The following is a 27,706-nucleotide window of genomic DNA, read 5'->3' as shown; positions in this document are numbered from 1 at the left end:
TGAAGGAATAACTCTTGATCTGGCATGCCTTATTATAAAAAAATATTAAAAAGAACTTATTAAAAAGGTAGCAACAAACATTCCCCTTCCACTTTAGTTGTATCCATAATTAAAGTAATTAATCTTTCATTGCAATCTGAAAGTACATTGCAGTACATCTGGGGAATTATGTAGGTCACTGGCAATAGTCTTTTATTAGAGTACCACTAGCAGGATGCTAGTCATATTCTATTATATAAAAGAGCTGAAATCAATGTTCCCTCTAATTTTTTACATCCACGTGCGGAATGTATTTTGTTATGTGCACCAATATGGAGGCTGGGAGGTATGGGGGTGGGACCAAGGGGTTCGGAGTGTGGGAAGGGGCTCAAGGCTGGGGCAGAGGGTTGGGGTGCAGGCCCTACCACTTGAATTCAAGTGGTTTGAAGGTGAGGTGCTGAGTCAGCATACCTTGGTTACATAGAGTGGGATATTTTTCAAAAGCAGTCAGCATTGGCTTAACTCTGCGCCCACTGAAGTTCTCCCATTGACTCCAGTGAAGGAGAGGTAAGCAAACATCAAGTGCTTCTGGAAATCCCATCCAGAAACTTTAATCCTTAGTTCCTCAAATGCAGGTTTATGAACACAAATGGGAGTAATTATAATTTTAAAAACTCTGTCAGACCTCCCACACTGAAGCTGATCATTAAAAAAAAAACAACCAAAACAAACAAACAAAAAAACCCCCAGACAATACTGGTGTTTTCTTTTTAAGTCTTTAAAGCTATCTGTATAGAAGTTCATAATATTTGCTGTTACTTTAAACTAGCTTACCCTACCAAATCTTTCTTCTTCTATTTGAAAACACAGTTGTGTGCTATCACCCACTCTTCCTAATGAAGCTACACTTTATCAAAGGTTCTCTGTTAACAGCTTGCTTGATTGGCCATTCATACTTTTGATGTCAGGATGTGCTCAGGGACAGAGCATTGCTGATGTAAAACCAGCAGAGGGAGCTAAATTACTTTTCACAGTAGTGTAAACATGGCAATAGGTTTTTACTACAGCTGGTCAAAATTTTTCACACAAACATTTGGAACGCCTTTTCTCTTGAAATTTTGACAAACAGGAATAAAATTGTGCGGAAATTCTCAGTTTCTCCCCTCCCCGCCCCCAAATGTTTTTTACTGGCTTGTTGCATGCCTTTGGTCCGTGATGGTATATGGAATTTTGCTTGATTATTTAATAGAAATCTTTAAGACAGAGTACATTCCCAAGCAAATTTAAGGCAGCACAGATTTTTGGGCTATACTATTTGATGATATTGTTTGTTATAGTTGAAAGCTTTGCATCAGAAGTACTCATTTAAAATACACATACTCTCTGTGCTGGTAAAAAGTGGCAATAGTAGTTGCAATTAAACTGCAGCTAGTGGTATAAAACCATATAAACCTTGCTGCGTACACTCTTTTGCACTCCCAGTTCTTTTCTAGTAGATAGCAGAGATGATTGTCTTTGTAATTAGTGATTTTAAATAAGTTCTAATCTTTTAACCATTGGTAACCCCAATGCCCTTTCCCAGGAGTGTGGTAGTCTTGAGAGCCAAGTTTTACCATGACTTACTTACTGTGAAACTAAAGTGAATGCATTGCAGCCTGAGCTGCTGCAGCAGGGGAGAGGCACCTCTCCCCCGCCACAGCAGCTCCGGGACTGGGGCTGTGGGAAAAGCGCCTCTTCCCCGTCGCAGCCTTGTATGCCCCAAGTAACTTGCTCCCCACCCTACTCTCTACCTCTACGCGGTACTGGAGAACCAAGTGATGCATTGGATCTGGCAGCATGGATCAGGGCATAAGGTTTCAAAAATGTACATGTAGTAACACTACATAATTCAGATATTGCTACATTCTTCAGTAATGCTGTAGATGTTGCCTAAGATCTAGCTGAATGTGTTATCCCCTTTCGGTGGTGGTGGGGGGAGGTGGATGAATGCCTGCAACATCATGACAAGTGATAATACATCCACATATGCATCTTCATAATCTCTGGAGTAGAGACTGAGGACCCTGTGGATCCATCCTTGAAGGAAATGAAGAGCTTAGATGGATTTCCTAAATTGCTTGGTCCTATAGAAGTAGAAAGCCAATGCCTGTCTAACATCCAAGGTATGTAAACAAGATTCCTGCAGAGAAAGAACTATGCGACTTTGGGGAAAACACTGGTAGATTAATGGACTGCTAAGGTGGACCTCTGATAGAAGCTTAGGTAAGAATTTAGGGTGTGGACATAAAGAGACTTTGTCCCTAAAGAACACTGTGAAAGTGGGTGGGGAGAAATCTGCCATCAAGTCTCCAATCTTCCCGACCCTATAGGCCAATGTGATGGCTACTAATAAGGCCGTCTTCATACATAAATGCAACACAGAACAGATTGCCATTAGTTCGAATGGAGGTCTCATAAGGTAACTGAGTACCAGGTTGAGGTCCCAAACCAGGATAGGGTTTCTAATCTGCAGACAGAGATTCTACAAAACGCTTAATAAATAAATAGATGATACTGGATGACCAAATTTGGAGAACCCTTCTACTGGAGAATGAAAGGCTAATACTGTGGCCAATGGACCTTAATCGAACTAACTGATAACTTGATTTCTTTAGCTCCAACAGATAATCAAAGATGATTGAAAGTGGCACCAAATCAGGCAAGAGGCAACAACAATACCAATGGAAGACTCTCTTCCATTTCTGCAGGTAAGTAGTGCAAGTTGATCTTTCTCTAGTATTCAGTAGTGCCTGTTGTACTTCTATAGAGCAGGAGGATTCACTATGAACCATCAAGAAGCCATGCCCTGAGGCGGAGAATCGCTAGGTTGGTATGAAGCATACAACCTGTATCATGTGACAGTAGATGAGGAATAGCTGGGAGCCTAGACAACGGTTAGACACATATGTGAAGCAGATAAGGGTACCAAGCTTGTCTTGGCCACGTTGGCACTATAAGGATAACTCCGGTTCTGCCCTGTCTGATCTTGTTCTTCACTATCAGTAGTAGCAGTGTTTGAGGAAATGCATATAGACCCTTCTTCCAAGATAGAAGAAAGGCATCTCCCTAGGAGTGGTGGCCCAGATGCCCTCTTGAGCAGAAAATAGGACATTTCCTGTTCCTGGAGGTGGTGAAGAGATCCACTTCTGGCAGTCCCCATTTTAGGAATATTCTGTGGAGAACTTGGGTATCCAGCTTCCATTCCTAATCCTGTGAGAAGTGTCTGCTGAAGACAACAGCTGTGGTGTTCTGAATACCTGGGAGGTAGTCTGGTGAAATTTGGATCTGATGACCTATGCGCCAATTCCACAGTTTCATGACTTTGCTGCACGGGGACGAGTATCAGGGTGATTTCTTGAGTTGTTCATGTGGCCTGAGTTGTGAGGGTATTGTGGAAGGCTCCCCATCCCAACAGTGATGTATCTGTTTTTAAAGTCACTGATGGGGCTGGGCAACAGAAAGGAACACCTTCATAAACATTGAGCTGATCCTTCCACCAGTCTGAAGAATCCCTCACTTGCAGAGGAACCATCAGCTGTCTGTCCAAGATGTGTTTGACTGGAGAATATGCTGCTTTGAGTCAACTCTGGAAGCAATGGAGAGGCAGCCTTGTGTGATTTGTCAAAAAGGTGCAAGTTGCCACATGTCCCAGGACCTGAAGTCCATTCCTTATAGTGGTTCAAGGGCTCCCCTGAACTGCCCATCCAGACATGACAAAGTTAAGGAGCTGTTTAAAGGAAGATGGGTTCTGGCTGTCAATGAGACCAAATATGCTCCTATAAACTGTATCTTCTGTACAGGGGTTAGATGTGGACTTTTTTACATTCAGCTACAGACCCAACTCTGGACCACAGCAAGGACCATCTGGGTAGAAGACAGCACTGCTTAGTAGGAACGGCCCTTGAGTAGCCAGTTGTCAAGGTATGGGAAGAGTAGGATCGCTTTTTGTCAGAGGTAAGCAACCACTACTGCCAGGACTTTTGAGAACAACCTTGGGGCCAAGGAAACACTGAAGGAAAGCACTCAGTATTGGAAATGATCCTAGCCTATAGTGAAGTATAGGTATTTCCTGTGTGATCGGTATATTGTTATATGGAAATTTGCATGTCGTACGTTGAGGGCTGAAAACCAAACCCCTTTCTCTAATGAAGAAATCACAGCTGCCAGAGTCACACATTCTGAACTTTTGAGACTTTACAAACTTGTTTACAAGTCTTAGATCTAAGTAAGATCCTTGGCACAAGGAAATACTTAGGGTAAAATCACTTGTCTCTGTGAGGAAGAGGAACTGGCTCTATTGCTCCTAACTGAAAGAGACAGTTCACTTCTTGTCTCAATAAAAGCTTGCAAGAGCGGTCCCTGAAGAAGGATGGGGAAGGGGGGGTGTCAAAGGGAAGGAGGGACATAACATCAAGGTATACCATCCATTTTATGATGTCTATGACCCAGTTGTCTGTAGTGATTCATCTCTCAGCATTATAGAACTAGGCAAGGTGGTCTCTAAAGGCAGGAGGTGGGCTAATGGATGCAGCTGTAAATCCAGAGGTGCAGGAGGATGTGAACCCTTGACCAACCCATCAAACCTGTTGCTTTGAAGATGACTGGGTGATCATGGAGGACAGTTGGGAGGTCCTCTCTCACCGAAATCTATGTCTCTTTCTGTGGGGAGGTGTGTGGGGATGTGTGTTAGTGGACCTACAACCCCAGAAAACTGAATAGGATGCGAGCACTGGGCACTCTGGGACATACTAAACCTTGTCTTATTTGTAGGTGTATATATACCCAAGGATTGTAAAGTAGCCCTAGACTCCTTTAGAGTATGCAAGGACTCATCCGTGGTTTCCAAGAACAGCTTACAACCATTGAAGGGGAGGTCCCTCCATGGTGTTCTCTATTTCTCAGAAACCCCAAGGAATGGAGCCAAGATGCCCTGCACTCCACCACCACCACTATGGAGATGGACCTGGCAACAGCGTCTGCAGCAATTTAGGATTCTTGAAAAGCAGTTCTGGCCACCAACTAGCCCCCTGAGGCTGTGGACTGGAATTGCTCCCTATTTTCTTGTGGCAGATGTTCAATAAAAGCTATGAATCTGTTATCATTATATTTGGCCTAGGAATGTAAATAGCGGTTTAAAAAAAGGGAGTTAGATGGAGAGTGTGAGAACAAAAAGTAAGGGGAACATACCTCTTATCCACCCATTTAAATTGAGGCAAAATAGTGGCAGGTATCTACCACACTATCCTAGCTGGATCTAGGAGCACCTCACTGATGTGTAATGCCATCATGGAGGGTGTTGCTGTCTGCAAGATATCCAACACTTTGTGCAGTAAATCCTTGTCCTTTTTGAGAGGAATCTGAAGAGTGTCAGCTACCCTCTTTATGAGGTCTTGAATTGCCAAAAATCATCAGCCATGGCTGGTGGCAGAGACATAAACACCTTGGCTAGTGACAAGGATGAAAATAGGTGTTTGAGTGGTGACCGCCTTATGTGCCATGGCTTCCTGCTCCTCACATGTCTCCTCCTGTGAGGGGGGGGGCTGGTTAGGGAGGAGAGGGCTGTACAACTCTGGTCACCCTATGAGATGGTATCAGTAGTTTGGTAAATTGTTGACAGGCAGCCCAGGAATCACAACATGGGCACTGGAGGGGCCCATATGGCATTGGGGGTGGCATGCAGGGTTGGTTCCACCACCCTTGATAATGAGTCCAATCTTTGCTATGACTTGCAGAGAATGTGTTCCTGAAGGGATATGTTGGTGAACCCTGAACAGAAACAGGAGACCAGCAGGGACTTCCCTCCATTACATTCAATGGATGATTACCTGCTGAAAATAGTGGAGAGTCCTCCAGTATTGGAGAACAGTAGTTCAGCGTCACAGTCCTCAGAGATGCTTGGTACTCATGAGGAGCTGGGACTCCCTTATAGAGCGTCCTTAGTATATCTGAACTCCTGTGGTACCGAGTAGGGGATTGGTACTGATGCAGTAGCTGAGGCCACGGTGGCTGAAGCCTGTGGTACCGCTGATGGTGGGTGTACTAAAGCGGACGCCAATGGTGTCTGGTGCTGTTGCCTGTTTGATGCCGACGATTCTGCATGCACGTGTACCAGCGGTTGGGCTAAACTCAACGCTGCCAATACCGAGTGTCTCTGCTTGCTGGTAGAAGGTACTAAGGGCCTATCGGAGTCATTTCTCTCCTTCATGCTATAGGACCTTACGGCTCCATCAGTACCAGAGGAGGAGTCCTTCGACTCAATAGTACTGAGTCAAGAGGATAAAGCTTTGGAGACTGTACATCTTGCCAGGGACCTGGGCCTATTTGGAATGGGCGCCTTAAGGTGAGAGTCCGCAATCCTCTTTTTGGAAGCCTTCCCTGAAGCCTCCAAAAAGAGGGGGGAGAGGAGATGGGATGTCTCCTGATGGGACTCAGAAGCTGGCTGAAGGGAGCGTTCCTTCATTACCAGTCTGAGTTTAATCTCCCTGTTTTTCCTTACCCTGGAGTTGAGGGCCAGGCAGAAGTTACCCTTCTGGGAGACAAAGGACTCCTTCAAGCAACAGACACACACAGAGTGGCTGTCACTCACAAGTATAGCCTCTCAGCATGAGAGGCAATGTTTGAAATCTGTCCCCTGAGGGGAAAGTAGGGAGTAAAATAATTCTCTTTTTACTTATCTAACTGATTAATTATAAGTACACTAACAACTAACTATAAGAACGATCTTAATCACTATAGGAGTATTAGAAAAGCTGAGGCACGGTAAACGTGGATGTGCTAGGGCTCTGTCTTGGGCCAAGGCAGATGAGAAGGAACTGAGGCTGGTTTGCCAGGCCATCCCTATACAGCCTTGGTATCCAGAACAAGGAGCCATAGGGCACATGTGTGGGCCGAACGGACACTGCTAACAGAAAATCTCCGATCCAGGGCTCAAGAGGCATGTGCGCACCTGAAGAGGAACATCTATATGGACACTACTTGAAGAATTGCACCTATTGTCTGTAGCTCAAAATATTAAAGTTCAAGAAGTAAGAAGCATTTAACACCATGAATAAACTGAAATCCATTTGAAAAAGTTATTTACGATTTGGGCCTACTTCTGTCAGCATTCATCTTGCTAAAAAAACAACATAATTTGTGATGCACTTGGTTTAGGAACTCAGTATAACTGATTGTAAAATAAGCTTCCATATCAGTAAAATATTTTAAACACTACAATTATTCAAGTTTTGTGCAGCTCAGTGCATGACACTTCTTGCCAGTGAGAAAAAGGTCACTGATTTTCCCTGGAGATCCACATGAGCCGTATGGTTGATTCAGGTTGTTTGGAGTAAGTTAGAAGAGACTGTCCCCACCCTCCTTAATGTGCCTCCATTCTCTTTATCTTCTTTTGTTCCCCCTTTTGTCTCCCAGCTTGTTTTCTCTCCACCTCTTTCTGCCTCTCATTAGTCATGTGCCAGGGCAACCAGCCATCACCTCAGCTACATTCTTCTTCTTGCTTAGTGTGTTCCATGCTGCTTAAGATCCAATATGGTGAGCAGCAAGAGCAGGAGCCTAGCTGTCTAATTCCCAAATCAAAGCAGCCCCTAATTGACAGGAAGTGATTTTGTAAGGAAATCCCTTGAGCAACAATTGGATGAGAGAGATTCCAACAGAGGAGCAGGAACACATGACAGGGTTGCTAATGCTAAACCATCCAAGAGTCGTTTAGCAGCCCTGATAAATTTTTATGTTTTCTTCTGACTGTTATGATTTTAGAAATCCATGTGGGTAGGTGTTCTAGGCTGCCAATATCACTTTTTAAGAGAAAATAAAAACAGAAGAATCAGTTATTAAAATCCTCCATCCTCCAAATACATTTCACAGTTTTATAGTACGAAATGCTTCTTACATTTGAATTGCCCCATAACCGGGCTCAAAAATAGAGTTCTGAGATAAAAGTTTTTAAGACGGAATGTTAGCTAGAAAATACCAGATTACTTTTTGTTTACTTTTATTAAAGCAATGAGGCACTCTCCAGCTAGCATTTTCATAATTAAGTCACCTGCTTTTTTTTTTAAACAGCAAATCAGACATTTGTAACACTCATTGGAATTAACTATTTAATTTTTAATAGAAAAAGCTGAATAGTGCTTATAAAGAATTAACACACAAGACTACTGTCCTCCAGATCATCTCAGAGGATTAGTGTCATTCCTGATAGAATTCTTTGAGCCACAATGGCCTAAGATTTTTCCAGCATCCCTTTCTCTTATTCAGATGGAAACCTGAACACTTAAAATTGTCTATGTAATTATTAGCTTTACTAATAGCAGAAATATATTGAAAATCCAACTGTAAAATATTGTTCAGTGGCCATACATACGTTTGCAAGGCTGCATTGGTGGCATTGATGAGGTTTCTATCCGTAATTTTCTCCAGTATTAACAAGGCACTAGTTTCATGACCCTAAATATACAGGAAACGTGTTTGTCAGATAACACACTCATTGAAGCAATTGTTTTGTATGTCTGTCTGAAGTAGTTTCTGGAGATTTTACAGAGTTTAACAAAGATCATATTTTAAAAAATAGTTTTTCATTAACAAATAAACATGCAAAAAAGGGCTCAAATAGAAACTGACACACACCTTGCTGCAAGCCAAATGGAGTGCTGTGTTTTTACTGCTATCTTGCAAGGTCAGATCAGCCTTAGCACTGCTAACCAGCACCTCTGAAGGAAATAAAAGTTTGCATTAACTAAAAAGTGTGTTCCTAAAGGAATTATCTATTTTCCACTTTATAAAATGAAGATTAAAACCTAAAATAATACACTTCTAATAAACGTGTGAATGCATAACCTATGTTAATTTTAAAACAACATCTATAGTAGGATATTACTGTACATTATTAAAAGTTAAAGTAGAAGATATTTAAGCTCTCTCTTTACCAACGGTGTTAGTTTGCCCATTTTCTGCAGCCATCATTAGAGGAGTCTTTCCAGAAGAATCTACAGCATTTACTTGAGCATTATGACTGAGTAGAAGCTGTAAACACTCCACATGATCTGTAAAAGCTGCTGCATGAAGGGGGGTTCTAAAAGAAATCAAGAGGAAATGGGCTTACATCCCGGAAATGTACATAATGCTTTATTCACAGGTGAAAACTTTGGCTGTGATCCTGCAATTGTATCACTGTGGGCAGTCACTACCATAAAAATACACTAAGGCCATTATTGTTAGAGTGGTCACAGTTACTATTATAAGATCATTTTTCAGTTTTTAAAAATAATTGGCCTCAAATTTAAAATGAATATTTAGCAACCAGTAAGCCCATAATATGGACAAGGATGACTTAGAAAAATAAAATGGACAAAATACTAAAATATAGTTAATAGGCATAAAGATTTACATTGTACAAATTTTTATGCAATTATAAAAATGCCCAAAAATTCTCCTACACAAAAAAAACCCAATTCAGCTCAATTAACACAATACATGGTTTTTAAAAATCCCCAACAACCATTGTTAGGATATAACCAAAAAAATGCCTTTATATAGAAAAGAAAACAAATATGCCAAATAAGTTTAAAAAACATTAAGGCTATGACACAAAAGCAAGGAGTGTTTGCAGTGCACTGTTTCCTAAGTGCAGTTGTTATATTCCTACCTTCCTTTTGCATCTGTTGAATTTACAATGCCAGCACCCAACGTATCAATTAACATTTCAGCAGCACCTTCATTGTCATTTATGCTATTAAAAAATTAAACAGGGTGTTACTTAGAGAATGATTGAGCTTTTGATAAATATTCTAATGAAATTTGTTACAGTAATCTTGGACTTCCTTACACAGCACAATGCAATGGGCTGAAAGAATTTCCTTCCATTTTCTGGAAAACTTCCTGTTCCAAAAGAAGCTCTACACAGCTGTCATGACCTAGAAGTTTTAAAATCAGATATTATAAACAAAACAACACACACAGCTAAGGTAAATTAAATGACATTTCCTCTGAAAGTCTTAAATGCACACTTGAATTACTTTAGATGTGGCCGTATCTGGGGATTAACAAAAACATGGTGCATTTTCAGGAGTCTAGAAGCCACAAGTACAATCAGAATAGTAGACCCAGAACTGCAGGAGTTTATGAACTCTGAAGTCATGATGCATTGGCTGGGGCACATGAAGAATGTTTAGACAATTTAGCTCTTATAATATAGTAGCTTTAGAGTTCATTCAATAGACTAACCACTTAGTCCAGCTGGAAGATTTTCTTCCACTGTACTCCTTTCTCTAGTGGAAAGAGATGTTTTGGGGGTTTGCTTTTTTCCCCCCACTGAACTGCTGAATAACATGGAGTCACAAATTGAGTACATCCACAACATGGGCTGAAAGATAATCATGACCCAAACTTTAAAATAATTTAAACAGTAGAATTATAAACAAATATGTTCTTGCTTCTATATTATTCACTGTAATGAATTATCCCACTATATATTCCCTGCATACACAGTGATATTTATTCTAAACATTTAAAGTCCTCTCTTGGGTGTAAGCTCCTTTTATATAAATACAGAAAGAAAACATCTGCCTCTTGTTTGATTTTGGTACTTTTCTTCTCTCCTGAACTATTTGCTCATATGTTGGGGGGGACAATGGTCTCTCCTGCATCTTTACCCAACTGAAAAAACTTTAGATTGCAGTGTTTCATCTCTCTCTGAAAGGGACATCGTTCTAGTGGAGTTTTTCCTGGAGTTTGGTCATAAATAATGCCACTGAAACTGATGTGGATGACAATGCTGATAAGCCTCTGTGTGTCATATTGGAAATTCTCTCACTCAAATACCAATGTAGCCAAGGATAAATGATATCATGCATATTTAGAATACAGAGGTGAAATGTAAGTATGAATTAATGTTGTAACACAGGCCTATAGCCCAGGATGATCACCACTGGTGCTGATGATAATGATGGTGAGAATGATGACAGTGAGGATGATGACTGACACTTTGGGTTTCTCCACAAGGGATGGTGTAAGTAAAGTAAATGCTATATGTTCCGTATTGTTCTCTCTCTCCTTTACCAGACTGCTGTGTGTATATTGTTGTTTGGTTGGCCAATACAAAATAATTATTACAAAAAGAGACTTTCTTGTCCCTGTTGTGCACCATGGTCCCTCTTCTATTGATAACCTCTCCTCTGTACTTGATTTTGGAGCTGAACCCTCACAGATTGGGTATAAACCCTCAGATTGGAGTAGGTAATTATTTAAAATAACCTGTCACTATAGCTAAGGCTACACCAAACAGCTTAGTTTTCTCCACTCAAGCACAGCTGCAATTTTCATCTTCCTATTTACTGTTAATCAGTGCTTTCCAATCACATAACAAAAGCAAAGGAAAACATTAAATATTTTCAGGATCTGCCTCAATTTGTAGAAGGATATTTTGTTCCTTGACTTGTTTTCTGCATCAAAAGATATTTTAAACCAATGTTTGTCAATTATTGCACCATAAAAAGAAAGTTTTAAAAGATTCTAAATAAAGAAGCCAATCTTGGATGCCATAGCATTGTGTTTCTAGAGTTTAGTACTGCATGTTCAAGGATCCTTTCCAGGATATCATTATCACTGGCAAAGACAAAAAGAAAGATATATAAAATTTAGCCCACAGTACTGATTGGCCAGAACAAAAAATATGCTTACACTTGTCCCCAAATCATCATCAGATCCATCCACTTAACCACAAATTAAAAAAACAAACAAACAAACTAACGCTTTGAAATCTTACAACCAAACATGTTTATATGCTTATTGTCAATCACGTATTAGTATATAGCAGGCTGTATATACTAAGAAAGCTATTGTTCAAATAGACTGCAGAGTTCACTACAAGATCAAAGCTCACATTCTAACCCAAATGCCCACCCTGGAGAAGCAGGTTTAACTCAACCCATTTCATTTGTTTCCATGGCTGTTGTCACCTCTCTTTTTTAGCAACTAAGCTTCCACAGACGTAAGAGCATGGGTACATAGTAGTCAGTCAAAATTCAACTCCGACGCACCCATTGCAAAATACACCAAGGAAAATGTATTTACTACTTCTTGCTTCAACAGCTTGACAAAACAGTCTCAGAGCTAGTAATCCTACCTAAACTTTTCCTCCTCCACACAAAACTCCTTGGATTTATTTTATTTGATATTTTTAGTAAAAGATTTGCCTAGTAAGACAGATTTTAACTAAATTTCTTACAATTTTTTTTGTCTACAGCCATCTCTGCAATTTTGACAACTTTAAAGAAACTGCAGTTTAGAAAGTTACATTTTTTTATTTTTCAAGATACAGATAACGAGACTGCATACATCATGAACTGATGTAAAACAGAGTATGCAGAAATGGAAGGTAGTCTTCCTTCTCTCTAAAACTTAAGTGTTGAGTAATTTGATTTTTTAAAATTAGACAAACTTATACACATGAAACCTAAACAATACATATTACTTTAATTTTATTTTTTGCAGAATGTAGCAATTCTGTAGACTAGCGATTGCATGTTCTCATCTCATCTCACAGTAGTTTGACATGAAACTAAAGGCTACATGGTTATGGAATGAAAACATCCAATTTTTCTGTCGCACCGAGACACTGTGGTCAAATTCACAGTGGATCACTCATCAATAAGGCTGTGAGTTTATCATGGATGTCATGGAATCTGTGGCCTCCATGACTTCTGCAGCCTGCTAGTGTACCTGGCCCGAAGCCTGGACACGCCTTCGCCTAGGAGCTGAGCAAGGGGGATGTCGCCGCTTCCGGGGAGCGCCACAGGTAAGCACCTCCCAGAACCTGCCTCACCCTGTCCTGTGCCCCAACACCTTGCCCCCTCCTACACCCAAACTCTTCTGGTGTTGCTGGGGGTGGGTGGGTGGAGATAGTTACCTCCCCCCAAGCACCAGTGAGGATCCTGGGCTGTGCTGCTCCCCCTCCCCCCACAAGCACCAGTGGGGTTCCTGGCTGCATGCCCCACCAGCACTAGTGGGGGGTCCTGGGCCGCACGCCCCAGCACCTGGACCGCCCCTCCCAGGATCCACAGCACCCCCAGGCAGCCCTCCCTCCCCCAAGTTTCAGTGAGGGATATATAGTAAAAGTCATGGACAGGTCATGGGCCGTGAATTTTTCTTTACTGCCCGTGACTTTTACTAAAAATACCCACGACTAAAAAATAGCTTTACTCATCAACCATTCACAATTTAGTTTATTCTTATTCTATTCAATAAAATTAGTCTTAGAGATATAGTCTGTAACTTTGCCTATAAGTATAGACTGTATCGCTATTCCCTTAGCACTAATTAGGAAAATGAGCTTTAAGCTCTTACTTCTCTCATTAATATTTTGGAGCAAGGCAGAAAATGAAGTAAATGAGAACCTTAATTACCTGTGAAGATTAGGTTGTGGCTGTGTCATTAAGCAAAAGCTCTGACTGAACCTCTCACCCTCCAGAATGTACTGAGGCAGCAAGCAAAAGGAAGGGGAAATGCTATAACCCTTCCTGATGCCTTTTGTTCTTCAAATACTGTACTTGTACATGTGGTTTGATCTGAGGCAGAAGGATCTTATGATATCAGTGAAATACTTCAAGATGAGTTAACGCGGAATTATTTTATTCTGATTAAACTACTTCCTAATTAAAATAATTTCTTGGGATAAGTGGCACCATTTCTGCTTCAACAGTGCTATCCTATCCAAATTTTCTCTTTTATTTTTCAACATTTTTACTACTTTTTGAAAAGTACATATTAAAACACAGAAATAAGCACAGACAGTATATCATATTAGATATTGGAGTTACTATACAAATACACTCAACTTATTTAAAAATTATTCAACTATGGCTTGACCCTGCTCCCATTAAATGTTGCCTGAAGGGTTCTGTTTCATAATATTTAGAAACTAGGGGTATGTCTACACTACCCGCTGGATCAGTGGGCAGCGATCGAGCCAGCGGGGGTTGATTTATCGCGTCTAGTCTAGACGCGATTAATCGACCCCCAAGCGCTCTCCTGTTGACTCCTGTACTCCACCGCTGCGAGAGGCACAGGCAGAGTCAACGGGGGAGCAGCAGCAATCGACTCACCACAGTGAAGACACCGTGATGAGTAGGTCTAAGTATGTCGACTTCAGCTACGTTATTCACGTTGCTGAAGTTGCGCAACTTAGATCGATTCCTCCCCCCCCCCCCGCCCCAGTGTAGACCAGGCCAAAGACTCAAATATATGTCAACAGAATGGTATACATTCAGTGATTCACAAGAGTTGAGAGCCTTTCCTATAATGAAGATTTGTCACAGTTAGTAGAGTAGTACCTCAGAGTTACAAACACCAGAGCTATAAACTGACCAGTCAACCACACACCTCTTTTGGAACCAGAAGTTTGCAAACAGGCAGCAGCAGAGACAAAAAAACAAACAAAAAATGCAAATACAGTACAGTACTGTGTTAAACGTAAACTACTAATATAAAGGGAAAGTTTAAAAAAAGATTGACAAGGTAATGAAACCGTTTCTGTGCTTGTTTCATTTAAATTAAGATAGTTAAAAGCAGCATTTTCTTCTGCACAGTACAATTTCAAAGCTGTATTAAGTCAATGTTCAGTTGTAAACTTTGTAAAGAACAACCAAAATGTTTTGTTTAAAGTTATAAATAACCTCCAGACCTGAGGCGTTCGTTACTCTGAGGTTCTACTGTGGATGGATGGATGAATGGATAGGAGTGATGTAAATATGAAGAGAAATACTTAGGTCAAATTTTTTTTTGATATACATACAAATCATGTATTTGTATCCAGAGTTACCTATTTTGTATATCTGAAAACTGGGTACGTAATGATTTGTGTTTTTGTAGATGATAGATACCTTTTCCCCCCAAGATAATATGAATAAAAGAACAGGTTACTCTATAATTAAATATGCCCTGTGTCTGCTTAACAGCTAGAAAGATTCTAAACCTTATAAAGCCTAGCTTGTAAATTGGTTCTAATTTAATTTTTCCCCCCATGTAACATATATAACAAACAACACACCACACCCACAAAAGCGTTTTTAAATGTCTAATCACTAACAGTTTTATATATTACTTCCAAAACAAACTCAAAACTCAGTGTGGGTCTGGGAAGGGGATAAGTGACAGGGATCTTCAGCAAGGTAGTTTTTTTTTTTTTTCTTTTTCTTACTTGTTTTTCTGTCCTGTTTCTTGCACTTTTTAAATCAGAGTATCAAGTAGGAAGACAGACAGCTACACAAATGTTTGCATACATGGTTTAATAAACACTCAGATAAGTAGTATATCGAGTAGAATCTGCTTTGTGTCATACAAAAAATGGAAAATGTAGCAACTATTACAAAACCATACCCCAGGGTGAGCTAACTGATCATTCAGAATCTTCACCCGACAGGGTAGAACAACAACAGGAAATGATGGGCAAAGAAATAGAAAGGCAGAATCTACTTATCTAGGAGTACAATTCAAAGATAGTTCTGAAAATACTGAGTCATGCTAATTCTGTTTCTCTGGGCTTGCTATATGAATATTTAGTTAGCAGAAAGTTAGGGTGTAAATCTATCCTGCACTGCCCTGGTGCCGCACATTATAAATTCCCTAGTGCATTTTAATTTACTCCTGTTTCAAAGAGGGGTGATTTAAAGCACACTAGGGAACTTTTAGTGCATGGAAGCAATGTCCACATGGTACTGAGTGTGCAGCAGTCTAGTGTAGGGTACATTTACACTCCATCTTGCTGCAAAAATTAAGTCTTTGTTTAGACAAGTCCTCTACTAAAAACAACATAAGCTGCCATCTATTTCACTTGCAGCAGGAATAGGTACATAGGTACATGGCAAATGCACCCACAAGTTGGTATAAATTTCCTTCATCCTCCTTTTCTCTGTTCCTTCTGCTTGTTTGTTACATCTACTTGTGTCTTGTCTTATCTTAATTAGATTGTGACCTTTTTGGTGCAGGTTCTGTGATTCTGTATGATTGTATAATGCCTCACTCACTGGGGCCCAATACTGACTGAGCACTCTAGGAGGCACTATGATCATACAAATCCCTACTTTAAGTACAAAATGGAACTCAACCTTAAATATGGAGTTGTGACCAGTGCCTCTATAATAAATAAATAGCAGCTAATGAGTTTTAAACAGAAAGTTGTGATCACTAATAAAAGGACTCCTGAAGTCTGGTGTTGCAAAATATATTGAAATGTCAAAAAGTGGATTAATTCACTATTTTGTTTCTGAACTTTTCCCCTTGATCTGTTTGCTCCTCAGTTACCTTATATCTGCTAGCTTTGTAAGAGTTCTGTCTTCTTACTTCTGATTATGCTTAAGATTGCAATACAGAGAATGTTTGGAGCACTAGAAAGATAAAGTCCATCTCTCTTTCAAGAAAGTGCTAAGTACACTGCTTTGGAATGAATGGAAAAATAAATGCAAAAAATCTGTCCAGAAAGCTTATTCACTTTTTAGAATTAACAACAATAAAAGACTCCAGTGTCTTTAGTTTGCTTTATGAATAGTGCTCCATCTGTTTCACACTTTTTATTATTAATATTTATATTATGGTATTGCTTAGATGCTCTTATCAATATTGGGGTTCCACTAAACTAGGATCTACACCTACATACAGATTCCTGCCCCGAAGGCTTTGAATTTAAGACCACTTTACCATTGTACTTACCATTATAACAAGCCCAGTGCAGTGATGTATATCCATGATTGTCTGCTATGGCCGGTACCGAATCCACAGATGTTGCTGACTGCAAGAGAGCTCCTAGAACACCAATATGTCCACATGCAGCTGATAAGTGTATAGGTGTTCGCCCTCGGCAGTCTCGTAGCAAGGACTTAGCACCATGTTGAAGCAATGCTTCCACACACTCCTCATGCCCAGTAACTGCCTGGAAAAGAAAGATACAATATGCATGTACACACACACACACACACACGCGTACTGCTGAAGAAAAACAAACAAACAAACCTGTTACTGCCTTAACATATAATATTGAGAGCAGGCTACTACAAAATAAACCCAGTCATTTTTACTTCAGTAAGTGGGCACTGCGAAGAAAAATTCAATAATTATTAGCTCAGCGATAGGGTACGTTTTTCTTTTGCGATGGCCTAAAGTGAGATGCTAATCCCCAGGGTCTCCTTAACTGTAGTATCTGGCATGGACTTTAAAGAAACATTTGGCATATTGTACAGAGAAAACACAAAAAAAAGGAATTATTTTCTTCCTCTCTCCAGTACTCTCCCCAACCCCCATCAAAAATGATACCTTGGAATTTTCTAGCTAATGTGCTTCTGCAAGTTGAAGTGAATGAGAAGGTACAAAGAACACTGAAGTTAAAGTGCAAAGGGGCAAAAATCTAACCACTCAAATGCAGTAAAAGAGAAGACCAACCAAGCATAGTAGAACACTAATATTAGTGGAATTAAAAAAAAAATCAAATTCAGCAATGATGCAAACTGCAGCCATTCTCAATTTGTATTTAAAATTGATGCATACTTTTTTGGAAATGGCAAAAGGAAAATATTTTCTTACCCCTCTATGTAATGCAGTTCTTCCCCATTTATCTTTGGCATCTACGTTTGCTCCTTTGTTAAGCAATGAATAAACGCAGTCTGTGTGCCCATTGAGAACAGACAGCATCAGAGGAGTCCTGAACAGAGAGACAAAAGAGTAAGAAAAAGTTTCCATGCAGGTTACACTTTAATAGTCTAGTGGTCAGCTAAATACTTAAAACTCCAGAAACAACTTTTGTTCTCCTAGAGAAAGCTCTTCAACAACTGATCCATTAGCGAACAGCACTTTGTAAACTAATCAAAAAAGCAGTACTGATATTTTGTTTAGATGTAAGAAGGTAAAACCTATTTCCAAGAGTGTAACATAAAAAAGAGCTAATTACATCACTAGAGCCTATTTTCTCAGTGTTTAGTGAACAGAGTAATCTTAATTTGTTTCCTGTGGAATGAGGATCAAAATTGTGTGAAATTTACATCTGTGGTACTCAGAGACACAAACTACATTAATCCTAGTTAGGATATAACCCCTCCATTAAAAATAAATAAATAAATAAATAATCAATCAATCACCAATGGAAAATAATGACTTTTTTTGGCGCTATGGCGTCCAGAAGCTATAATGTAAATTATAGGATGCAATATCTTGTGAAAAATCAGAATATGGACTTCTTAAACTTACTGTCCATTTCCATCTTGAATGTCCACTGCATTCTGTGGTTCTGCATTGCCTATCAATAATCGCAAGCATTCTGAATGACCATTAGTAGCTGTAAAATGTTACAAAAACAATAAGCATATCATGTTTATCATCCTTGGGTATGAAAATATAAATAGTATTAAACTGAAGATGTCAGCTTCTACTAGAACCATTAATACAAGCACTCATTGACCTTAATGGGGTCAGCATTTATAACTTAATTTGAAAACAGGAAATCTTTGACCTTATATCCAATACTCAAACATGTTTTTAACATAATTAAATATTCTAAATCCATAGAACTGTATTACAATTGAACAGAATATGATGGGTTCAAGATAAGTGCCATTGTTAATGACTATCTTCTTTTATATGTAAATAAAGATGAGAATATTAACCATAACTATCGGAACAATTCATGCCTATCTTAGTTTAACAAGAAATAGTGCTTCACTTTCATTCTTTATACATACTCATTAATACAATTATTTATTTAAACCAAGTGAGTCCTAGTCTAACCTACCACACACAGATTTAAATGATAATATATTGTGTGTGTATTTGTAAGGGATGGAAAGAGAGATCAGACTGAAGAGAGGGGCAGGAGAACAGCTACACAATTAGTAGGAGGGATAAGCCAAGAAGAGGAAAGTTGAGGAAACTGTATTTAAAAGGAGTTCTTGAGAGGTAAAGTTTGCTTCCTGGGCTACTGCACCGAGCCCCTGGAAGTAGATACACCTCAGGTTGCTCAGCAATGACCTGTCCGGCAAATCTGAGAATGGTGCTAATGGAAGATGAAAGGAGGGAGAAAACAAATAGAAGAATAAAACTAGTGTTCAAGGAGAAAAAAAAAGTGTCTCTCTCTTATGGCGATCTAATATTGTTTATGGACTGCTCTTTTTACAAGACAGTTTAAATGACATTTACTACTATGCCATTGCCAACTTAAAAAGAAAAGAAAAGTTCACTTGCAAAAAGACAAGAAAGGAATAAATAAGTATCCCTTAAAAAGACATCTTTTGGGGGGAAACCACAGGGAGAAGTGAGAGAGGGAGAGAAAGGATTAAAAATCATCATTAATTTTTTCAAAAACACAGTAAGAGTTCAGTCACTTAATCCTTGAAGCACTGAGTAAAAACTATCAAACTTCTCTTCTCACAAAACTGCCAGAGCTCACCAAGATACAGATTAAAAGCAGAGCACTGTTTGATGCCATCCACAAATTATGACAGGTAAGTTACACAACATATTTCAACACTACAATGTCCTACAAATGGCAGGGCCATGACCATGTCATTCACCCACAAACATCCTGGACAGCACAGCTGTTTGGCATGGAGGGAAATGCACACTGATCCATTTAATGCAGGGGTGGGCAAACTTTTTGGCCCGAAGGCCACATCTGGGAATAGAAATTGTATGGCGGGCCATGAATGCTCACAAAATTGGGGTTGAGGCGTGGGAGGGGGGTGCAGGCTCCAGGGTGGGGCCAGAAATGAGGAGCTCAGGTTGCGGGAGGGGGCTCCAGGATGCAGAAAGAGGTGCAGGCTCTGGCTGGGGGTGCAGGCTCTGGGGTGGGGCTGGGGATGAGGGGTTTGGGGTGCAGGAGGGTGCTTCAGGCTGGGACTGAAGGGTTTGGAGGGCAGGAGGGGGATCAGGGCTGGGGCAGGGGGCTGAGGGAGGAGGAAGGTGAGGGCTCCAGCTGGGGGTGCAGGGTCTGGGGGGCACTTACCTCAAGTGGCTCCTGGAAGCAGCGGCATGTCCCTTCTCCAGCTCCTACATGGAGCCCCCAGGCTGCCTCTATGCATAGGAGCCAGAGGGAGGACATGCCGCTACTCCCAGGAGCCGCATGGAGATGCCCCTGACCCTGTTCCCAGGTTGGAGCGCTGGATTAAAATGGCTTGTGGGTTGGATCCGGCCCACAGGCTGTAGTTTGCCATCCATTAAATCAGGAGTGGGCAGAGGTACTACGCTCCTCCAGAACCCAAAGAAGACATCTAAGGCACTTTCTCTCTCTCTCTCACTAAGGTAAGGCACTCCCACTACCTCATGCTCTTCCTCATCCTCCACCAGTGCAGAACATAATTTAAGACGTAATCTACTCTGTTAATGCCACAGAAACAGATTGCTGTGCATTATTACATGAACAAAATAATATAAACCCCAAACCCATGCATCTGTGTTCAGCACAACATACCAGCAGCATGTATTGGAGTTCTCTTTACAACATAGTCTTTCACTAAGATTGATGCTCCCTGATTAATAAGTACATCCACACACTCCACATGTCCCTTAAAAGCTGCAAGATCCAATGGTGTCCTTCCATTATTGTTCCTCACATCAAGGTCCAACAAAGACTGCACCAGTACTTCCAGAGCTTGATGGTGACCATGATAGGCCTAAGGGAATATTAACACAGTGCAGTAGTGTTTCATTACATCAAAAAAGGACACTATGAAAATAGTGTGTAACAACAGGATTTAGAAGAATATCTGCTGTTTTAAGTAAAAATCAGTCATTTTGTAACCAATATTAAAAACATACTTTCAACTGAACAATCTGTACCTTTTTTTTTTTAAACCACTAACTGGAAGAAATTAGAGAAAAATGTGTCATTTTTCCAGTTTGTTTACTTGGTGTATTTGATAACTCTTTAGGTGCAGTGAACTTCACTGCTTTACAATCAGGTGCATGACTCTTATGCATTGCTCTAGTTGGGAGCTCATATGTAGACTCTTCATTACCCTCTGCAGAGGGCATTTATTTGTAATAGCAGCAGCAAAGCTGAAACTGAAGAGGCAGATGTGCTCATATACTTAAAAAGAAAGGGGAAAACAGGTGGGCCACAACTGTGTTCGGTGTTGTTGCACTCAGGATGCCCATAGGACCTTAAAGGCAGAAGGCATATAGGAAAAGCTCATTTTAAAAAATGATTTTTTTTTTTTAAAAAGGCAGGACAAACATGTAGTGATGTATCAAAAATTGCTCTTTTTAAAATTGTCGTTGGCAGTGGCCCTTTAATAGGGCAAATGTTCAACTTTCTAAAATACAAATAATATGGTAGCGCAGTAAAAACAAAAGTTAAAGCATTTCAAGTGCAGTGTATTAAATGGAATGAGGTCACTAGATACACAGATCAATTCTTTATCCTATATTATGTTTTTTTCAGATTTTATCTTTTCAAGACTTCATATACCACAGCCCTGTAAATCATCTTGTGTAAAAATTAAAGGATGATTAATACATAACCACTGCATTTAGTCTTTTATACAAAACGCAGAACATTTTCACATGACAGAATAAGGACCCAATTCTACAAGAAGCTCTGAGTGGATGAACTCCTGGCACCCATGGGGAGCTCCTAGCAGGATCAGGGTGATTCAGGATCAAGTGATTACATAAAGACAAAAAAAGTTAGTTTATTGTAATATAGAATCAACTTTTTATTTTAAAATTTTTTTTGTAGATTTTATATTTTATATTTATGTAATACTTTTTTTCCTTCAATGAACATGCTAAAACTGGAATGACAGGAAATCCCCTGAGACAAGGTGGGTGAGGTAATTACTTTTATTGCAGAGGTTCCCAAAGTTTTCTTATTTGTATATCTCCTTTCAGATCTACCAGCTGCCCATGAACACCACCCTTCTCATCACTGACACTGTGTGTGTTCTTCTTAACACTACCTTTCTTTAGCCATCTGTCCATATTTCACTGTTACGTACAGATATAGTTATAGTGCAACATATACAACTGAAGAAAAACCCTGATTAAGTTCTTAGCTCAGTCAAATTAGACAGATGCTGAGCAACTCAACCCGCACTGTACACTGATAGGGCTCTCTATGTCAACATCTCTGTGTTCTCACCGGTACATACTGAAGTAAGTTAATTACTGTATTTTATAACAGAATTATAAAATTCTCAGTTTTAAAGCTTCATCTGAATAGCCTATTATGAGAATGCAATAAATAAAATAATAAATAAACTGTTACAAAATTTCTCCCGCAAGTCTCCCAGAGATGTCTCGCGTATCTCTTTTTGGAACTCCTATTTTATTGGACCAACTTCTGTTGATGAGAGACAAGCTTTTGAGCCACACAGAAATCTCCTTCAGATCTGGGAAAGGTACTCCCAGCCTCACAGCTAAATGCAAGGGTAGTGTGGCCCACGAACACCTACTAGCCCCTTCTTTTTTGTTCCATGACTGCAGAGGTGGTATCAGACCACTCTACCTTGAATGGTCCCTTACATTATGTGCTAACTGCTTATGCTAAACAATCTGTTCCACCTTGCATTTAGCTGTGATGCTCAGAGTACCTTTTCCAGACCTGAAGAAGAGCTCTGTGTGGCTCCAAAGCTTGTTTCTCTCACCAACAGAAGTTGGTACAATAAAAATATTACCCCACCCACTTCGTGTCTCTGATATCCTGGGACCAACATGGCTACAACTACACATACAGGAAATTCCCTGTAAGAAAAAATAAAGACAGACTAGGTGGTTGAAGCTAGCATTGTTGGCAGAATGGAGAAGATTTGGAAAGTGATGCAAGAAGACTAGAATGGATAACTGTGGGAAATCTACCGTGTAGACCTGTCATGATACTGTGTCAAATGCCATGGTACAGCTGTGAGAACAATGAACAACTTCAAGTGCTGGTCCAAGCCATTACAAAAAAAATAAAAATCAACTGTGTTTATTTAAGTTGTCAGGGGTCCTTCATACCCCCTTGGGCGTCTAATCTATAACATGGTGACACACTGTCCCCATTCTCAGTATTCCAGAAACTGCTCAGACCTGTTTTCTTTTAGTGTTCAGGCTATATTTTATTCTAAGCCTTCCACCCACACCAGTACAGTGTAACACCACAGTTTTAAGCTTCTACATCTTTCAGCCCTTCTTTTCTAGGGCCCTAGGAGGAAAAGAGATCACCCTCTTGGAAGTGCTTTCCTTCTACACTCAGCTAGCCCTGTCCTCATCCCCTTTGTAAAACTTCCTTCCTGGCCTTTATCAGCTGTTATAGCTAGCTGAGGGCTAATTAATTTCTGACATCCCTAGCCAATCCTTCTGATTAGCTAATTGTTCAATTAGCCATCACTGGGGAAACTAATTGAGGCTAAGAGATCGGAGTGCTGACCCACCTGTCAGGTTTCAGCACCCTGCCACAAGCCAGTGTCCTCATGTAATTCTAGGCCTAGTCCCCCCCTTTTTTTTCCTATTGCTAATTTTAGCAGTCACCTTACTGCTGTCCCATCATTTCTTTTGCTCCCATGTATCAAAAACACGTGTTGTGTCATACCTGTGCACCATCAATTTTTAATATTTGCTTTACACTTATTTAAAAGGGAGGAGTTTTTGATTATTTTAACCTATTTGTATTACAAGTAAAACAATGATTAGAAAAAAATACTTTATTCAAGCTTGCTTACTTTGCATTTCACTGCACTTTTATATGATCAGTTTCACTGTTTTCCCTGTGTAGTCAGTTCCCTGATAATTTGTGAATGTCTTTCATGAACAACAGGGGAGAGAAAAACATTTTTTAAAATAGGACAAGGTGGCTCTAAATAATAAAAAATGGCCGGGGGACTCAGCAGCAGTTACAGTACTTTAAACCAGTTTTAACTTTTTTTTTTTATATTATACTGAACAGATTTGATGTTGACAGTGTTTCTTTAAGAGCACATTTACAATTGATACACAAAATCTTATGCAACTCACGTAAGAGAGCATGTATATTAGTAATTGTAAACTATTGTTATTGACTGCAAACAAACCTATGGCGTGAATCAAAACTATCTTGTATCAGTCAAAAATTGTTGTGCATATATCTATATGATTCAGCAGACCAACAATCAATAGCGAATGAAATACTTACAGCTAAGTGCAATGGACTAATTGGTGCTCTGTTGTCGGAATCATTCAGCATGTCAGTACCTGATGTTTCCATTAGCTAGAAGAAATACAAATTTAGATTAAATGCAACAAAACTGTTTTAAAATACACTCTCCAACAACAGTATGGGAATTGCTATCCCTCACCACTTACAGATTAAAATACACAAAATTCCACAGACACGGTATTACCTCCACCTCCCAAGTATTGTATAAATGACTATTTCAATCTTTTAAAGGCTTTGGGCTGTAAAGGCAACACTCTTCCTGCGTCTCCCCTGCCCAACCGGCAAGCGTTTCATTTGGCTTCAGATTGAACTATTCAAATAAGAAATTCTTCCCAAATAAAAGCAAACAAACAGCTTATTCAGTAAAGAACACTGGATAGGTGGGGAACATATGGTAAGAAAGGAGAAGGGGGAGGAAGAGAAGGAGAAGGAAAAGCAATGAAGAAAATAGATATGGAAAGCCTGATGGAAGTAATCCTCAGCAGCAAAGCGAAGGAGAGGAAAACCACAAATTTACATGAAAAGGAAGAGATGAATCAAGGTATATATAATATCATAAAATGAGTTTAAAAATCCCTGTATTTTCCCCTATGGTGGCCCATTCAAAATTTGCTTAGTGTATTAATGCAGGACTGCAGTTAATACAAAATTGGAAATGACTGCCTAGGAAGGAGTACTGCGGAAAGGGATCTGGGGGTCATAGTAGATCACAAGCTAAATATGAGTCAACTGTGTAACGCTATTGCAGAAAAAGCAAACATAATTCTGGGATATATTAGCAGGAGTGTTGTAAGCAAGACATGAGAAGTAATTCTTCCACTCTACTCCGCGCTGATTAGGCCTCAGCTGGAGTATTGTGTCCAGTTCTGGGCACCACATTTCAGGTAAGATGTGGACAAATTGGAGAAAGTCTAGAGAAGAGCAACAAAAATGATTGACGGTCTAGAAAAGATGACCTTTGAGGAAAGATTGAAAAAACTGTCTGTTCAGTCTGGAGAAGAGAAGACTGAGAAGGACATAACAGTTTTCAAGTACATAAAAGGTTGTTACAAGGAGGAGGGAGAAAAATTGTTCTTAACCTCTGAGGATAGGACAAGCAGCAATGGGCTTAAATTGCAGCAAGGGAGGTTTAGGTTGGACATTAGGAAAAACTTCTTAACTGTCAGAGTGGTTAAGCACTGGAATAAATTACCTAGGGAGGTTGTGGAATCTCCATCATTGGGGATTTTTAAGAGCAGGTTGGAGAAACACCTATCAGGGATGGTCTAAATACATAGTCCTGCCTTGAGTGCAGAGGACTGGACTAGATGACCTCTTGAGGTCCCTTCCAGCTCTGTGATTCTATAAATATAGCAGAATCCCAACTATTCAAAATGCTTGGAAACCATTCAATACATCTGGATAACTGAATTAATAGACAGGGACCTATCAGTTTGTTAGAAAGAATGGTTCCAGTCACTGAAATTCCACTGTACTTGAAAAGCAATTGTAATTAGGCAATTTTTAAATATAAATATTGTATTTTCTGAATTGCAAGTACTGAGACTGTAAGCCTCTTGGGGCAGGGACTGTCTTTTGTCCTGTTTGTACTGCACCTAGCACAACAGGTTTTTGGTCCATGACTAAGGCTCGCAGGTGCTATGGTAATACAATAAGTCATAATAATAATAAGTAGTAGTAGTAGTAGTAGTATAAAATGCACGTCTGTTCGCTGGAAAGCACACAGTTGGACACACTAGGATAAGCAATAGTATTCTGAGACAGAATGCTCCATTTTGCTATACAATACTTTAATGATAGATAAAGCGTACACACTTACAACATCTAGGGGAGTTTCACTTGCAATCTGAAATTAAAAAAAAAATTTTTTTAGTTCAACAGGCTTGAAAAAATTGAAAATGCAAGTGTAATTTTCATATAAGTACTAACTCTAAACATGATAAAACAAGAGATAAAACAAATGACAAATCATATGCTTTTGTGCCAAGTGCTGATCAAAATCTGCTGTGAAGCTGTTATTTAAATTTATTATGTAGCCATTAGTCACTGCAATATTATGATCAAAATATTTCAAAATTAGGTCCTTTGCTTTCAAATACATAAATCTCTCAGCTAAAATGTATTATGCTCTTGTTTTTAATCCACACAAGCTCATATTAAATCAGTTAATATATCTCAGTGGTTTTAATACATTAAACTATTGTTTTTCTTCTGTTAGCTAAACAAAAAATATTCAGTGTTATCCCACTATCTAGAACAGAGTTGGGCAAAGTACAGCCCGCGGGACCGTCCTACCCAGCCCTTGAGCTCCCGGCCAGAGAGGCTAGCCCCTGGCCCTTCCCCTGCAACCAAACCGTTGCATGGGCAGCAGTCTGGGCAGCAGAGCAGCACGCTCCTGCCGAGCAGAGCGGCAGCGTGTCTAGCTCCAGCCGGACGGCGTGGCTACCAGACATGCTGCTCTGAGCGGCACGGTAAGGGGGCCAGGGCTAGGGGGTTGGATAAGGGGTGGGGGGTCATGGGGGGGCAGTCAGGGGACAGTGAGCAGTTGGGTGGGGTGGAGGTTCGGGGAGGGGGGGCGGTCAGGAGATGGGGAACGGGGGGGTTGGATAAGAGTGGGAGTCCCAGGGGGCCTGTCAGGGGGCAGGGGTGTGGATAGGAGTCAGGGCAATCAGGGGACAGGGAATGGGGGGGGGTTTGATAGGAGTGGGGTCTGGGGCAGGGGGGTCAGGGAACAAGGAGTAGGGTGAGGTTGGATGGGTCAGGGGTTCTGAGGGGGGCAGTCATGGGGTGGGAAGTGGGAGGGGGCAGATAGGGGGTGGGGGCCAGGCTTTTTGGGGAGGCAGAGCCTTCCGTACCCAGCCCTCCATACAGTTTTGCAACCCCAATGTCGCTCTCGTGCCAAAAAGTTTGTCCACCCCGATCTAGAACAACAATCCTTTCAACCATTTGATTCTGTCTCTCTGTTATTTACATGGCCCTCATTACCATAGTATGCAAGTGCGTCGTAGTCTTTAATGTTTTTATCCTCACAACACTTCTGTGAGGTAAAGTAGTACTGTTATCCCCACTTCACAGTTGGGGAACAGACAGACAGAGACTCAGTGACTTGTGCAACATGTGTGGAAGGTTGCACGGAGCAGAGAATTAAACCTGGGTCTTAAATTCCAGGCCAGCAGCCTAACCTAGAAGAACTCTACAAGTAGACAGTAACTATTCCATAGTAGTTGGGTTTTTTTGGTTTGTTTTTTGTTTTTTTACCAGTTCAAGACACAAGCGATGACCATAAGCAGCAGAATAATGAACTGCATTGTATCCTTGTTTGTCTCGGATCCCTGGATTTGCATCATTTCTTAGTAAATATTCCAGGCACCTGTGTGAAGTGACAAATGACAACCATATTAATAATGTTAAAATTCAGCTTTTCACTAATTGGTAAACTAGTACTTGCCTTGAAAATACAAAAAAGTTCAATTTTATTATATGCAACAAACAGGAGCATCAAACTGCCATGCCTTACTACATAAAACAGTGGTCCATGTA

General features: G+C 40.2%; 1 protein-coding gene and 1 long non-coding RNA gene across 4 annotated transcripts in view; one reads left to right on the top strand and one right to left on the bottom strand.

Annotated features, from left to right (window-relative positions):
• The window catches only part of ANKRD28 (ankyrin repeat domain 28), a 198,263-nt gene that overhangs the window by 5,286 nt on the left and 165,271 nt on the right, over window positions 1–27,706 (bottom strand). For all 3 annotated transcript variants that reach the window (XM_045005108.1, XM_045005106.1, XM_045005107.1), the window contains exons 15-26: window positions 27,425–27,536; window positions 25,986–26,012; window positions 24,143–24,217; window positions 20,462–20,663; window positions 18,247–18,334; window positions 17,587–17,704; window positions 16,720–16,939; window positions 9,842–9,929; window positions 9,662–9,745; window positions 8,943–9,088; window positions 8,644–8,726; window positions 8,381–8,463 (exon numbers count right to left, since the gene is read on the bottom strand). In XM_045005108.1, the coding sequence (XP_044861043.1) occupies window positions 8,381–8,463; window positions 8,644–8,726; window positions 8,943–9,088; window positions 9,662–9,745; window positions 9,842–9,929; window positions 16,720–16,939; window positions 17,587–17,704; window positions 18,247–18,334; window positions 20,462–20,663; window positions 24,143–24,217; window positions 25,986–26,012; window positions 27,425–27,536 (1,326 nt within the window). The remainder of the gene's footprint in view (window positions 1–8,380; window positions 8,464–8,643; window positions 8,727–8,942; window positions 9,089–9,661; window positions 9,746–9,841; window positions 9,930–16,719; window positions 16,940–17,586; window positions 17,705–18,246; window positions 18,335–20,461; window positions 20,664–24,142; window positions 24,218–25,985; window positions 26,013–27,424; window positions 27,537–27,706) is intronic.
• LOC123363765 lies at window positions 362–6,219 on the top strand. The gene is made up of 3 exons (XR_006576887.1): window positions 362–2,726; window positions 3,848–3,972; window positions 4,789–6,219. It is a non-coding gene; the product is annotated as an uncharacterized LOC123363765 (long non-coding RNA).

The sequence above is a fragment of the Mauremys mutica genome, chromosome 2, assembly GCF_020497125.1.
Source record: "Mauremys mutica isolate MM-2020 ecotype Southern chromosome 2, ASM2049712v1, whole genome shotgun sequence".
NCBI lineage: Eukaryota > Metazoa > Chordata > Testudines > Geoemydidae > Mauremys > Mauremys mutica.
Note: the sequence above shows the minus strand (reverse complement) of the source record. Positions and strands in the feature narration are given on the sequence as shown.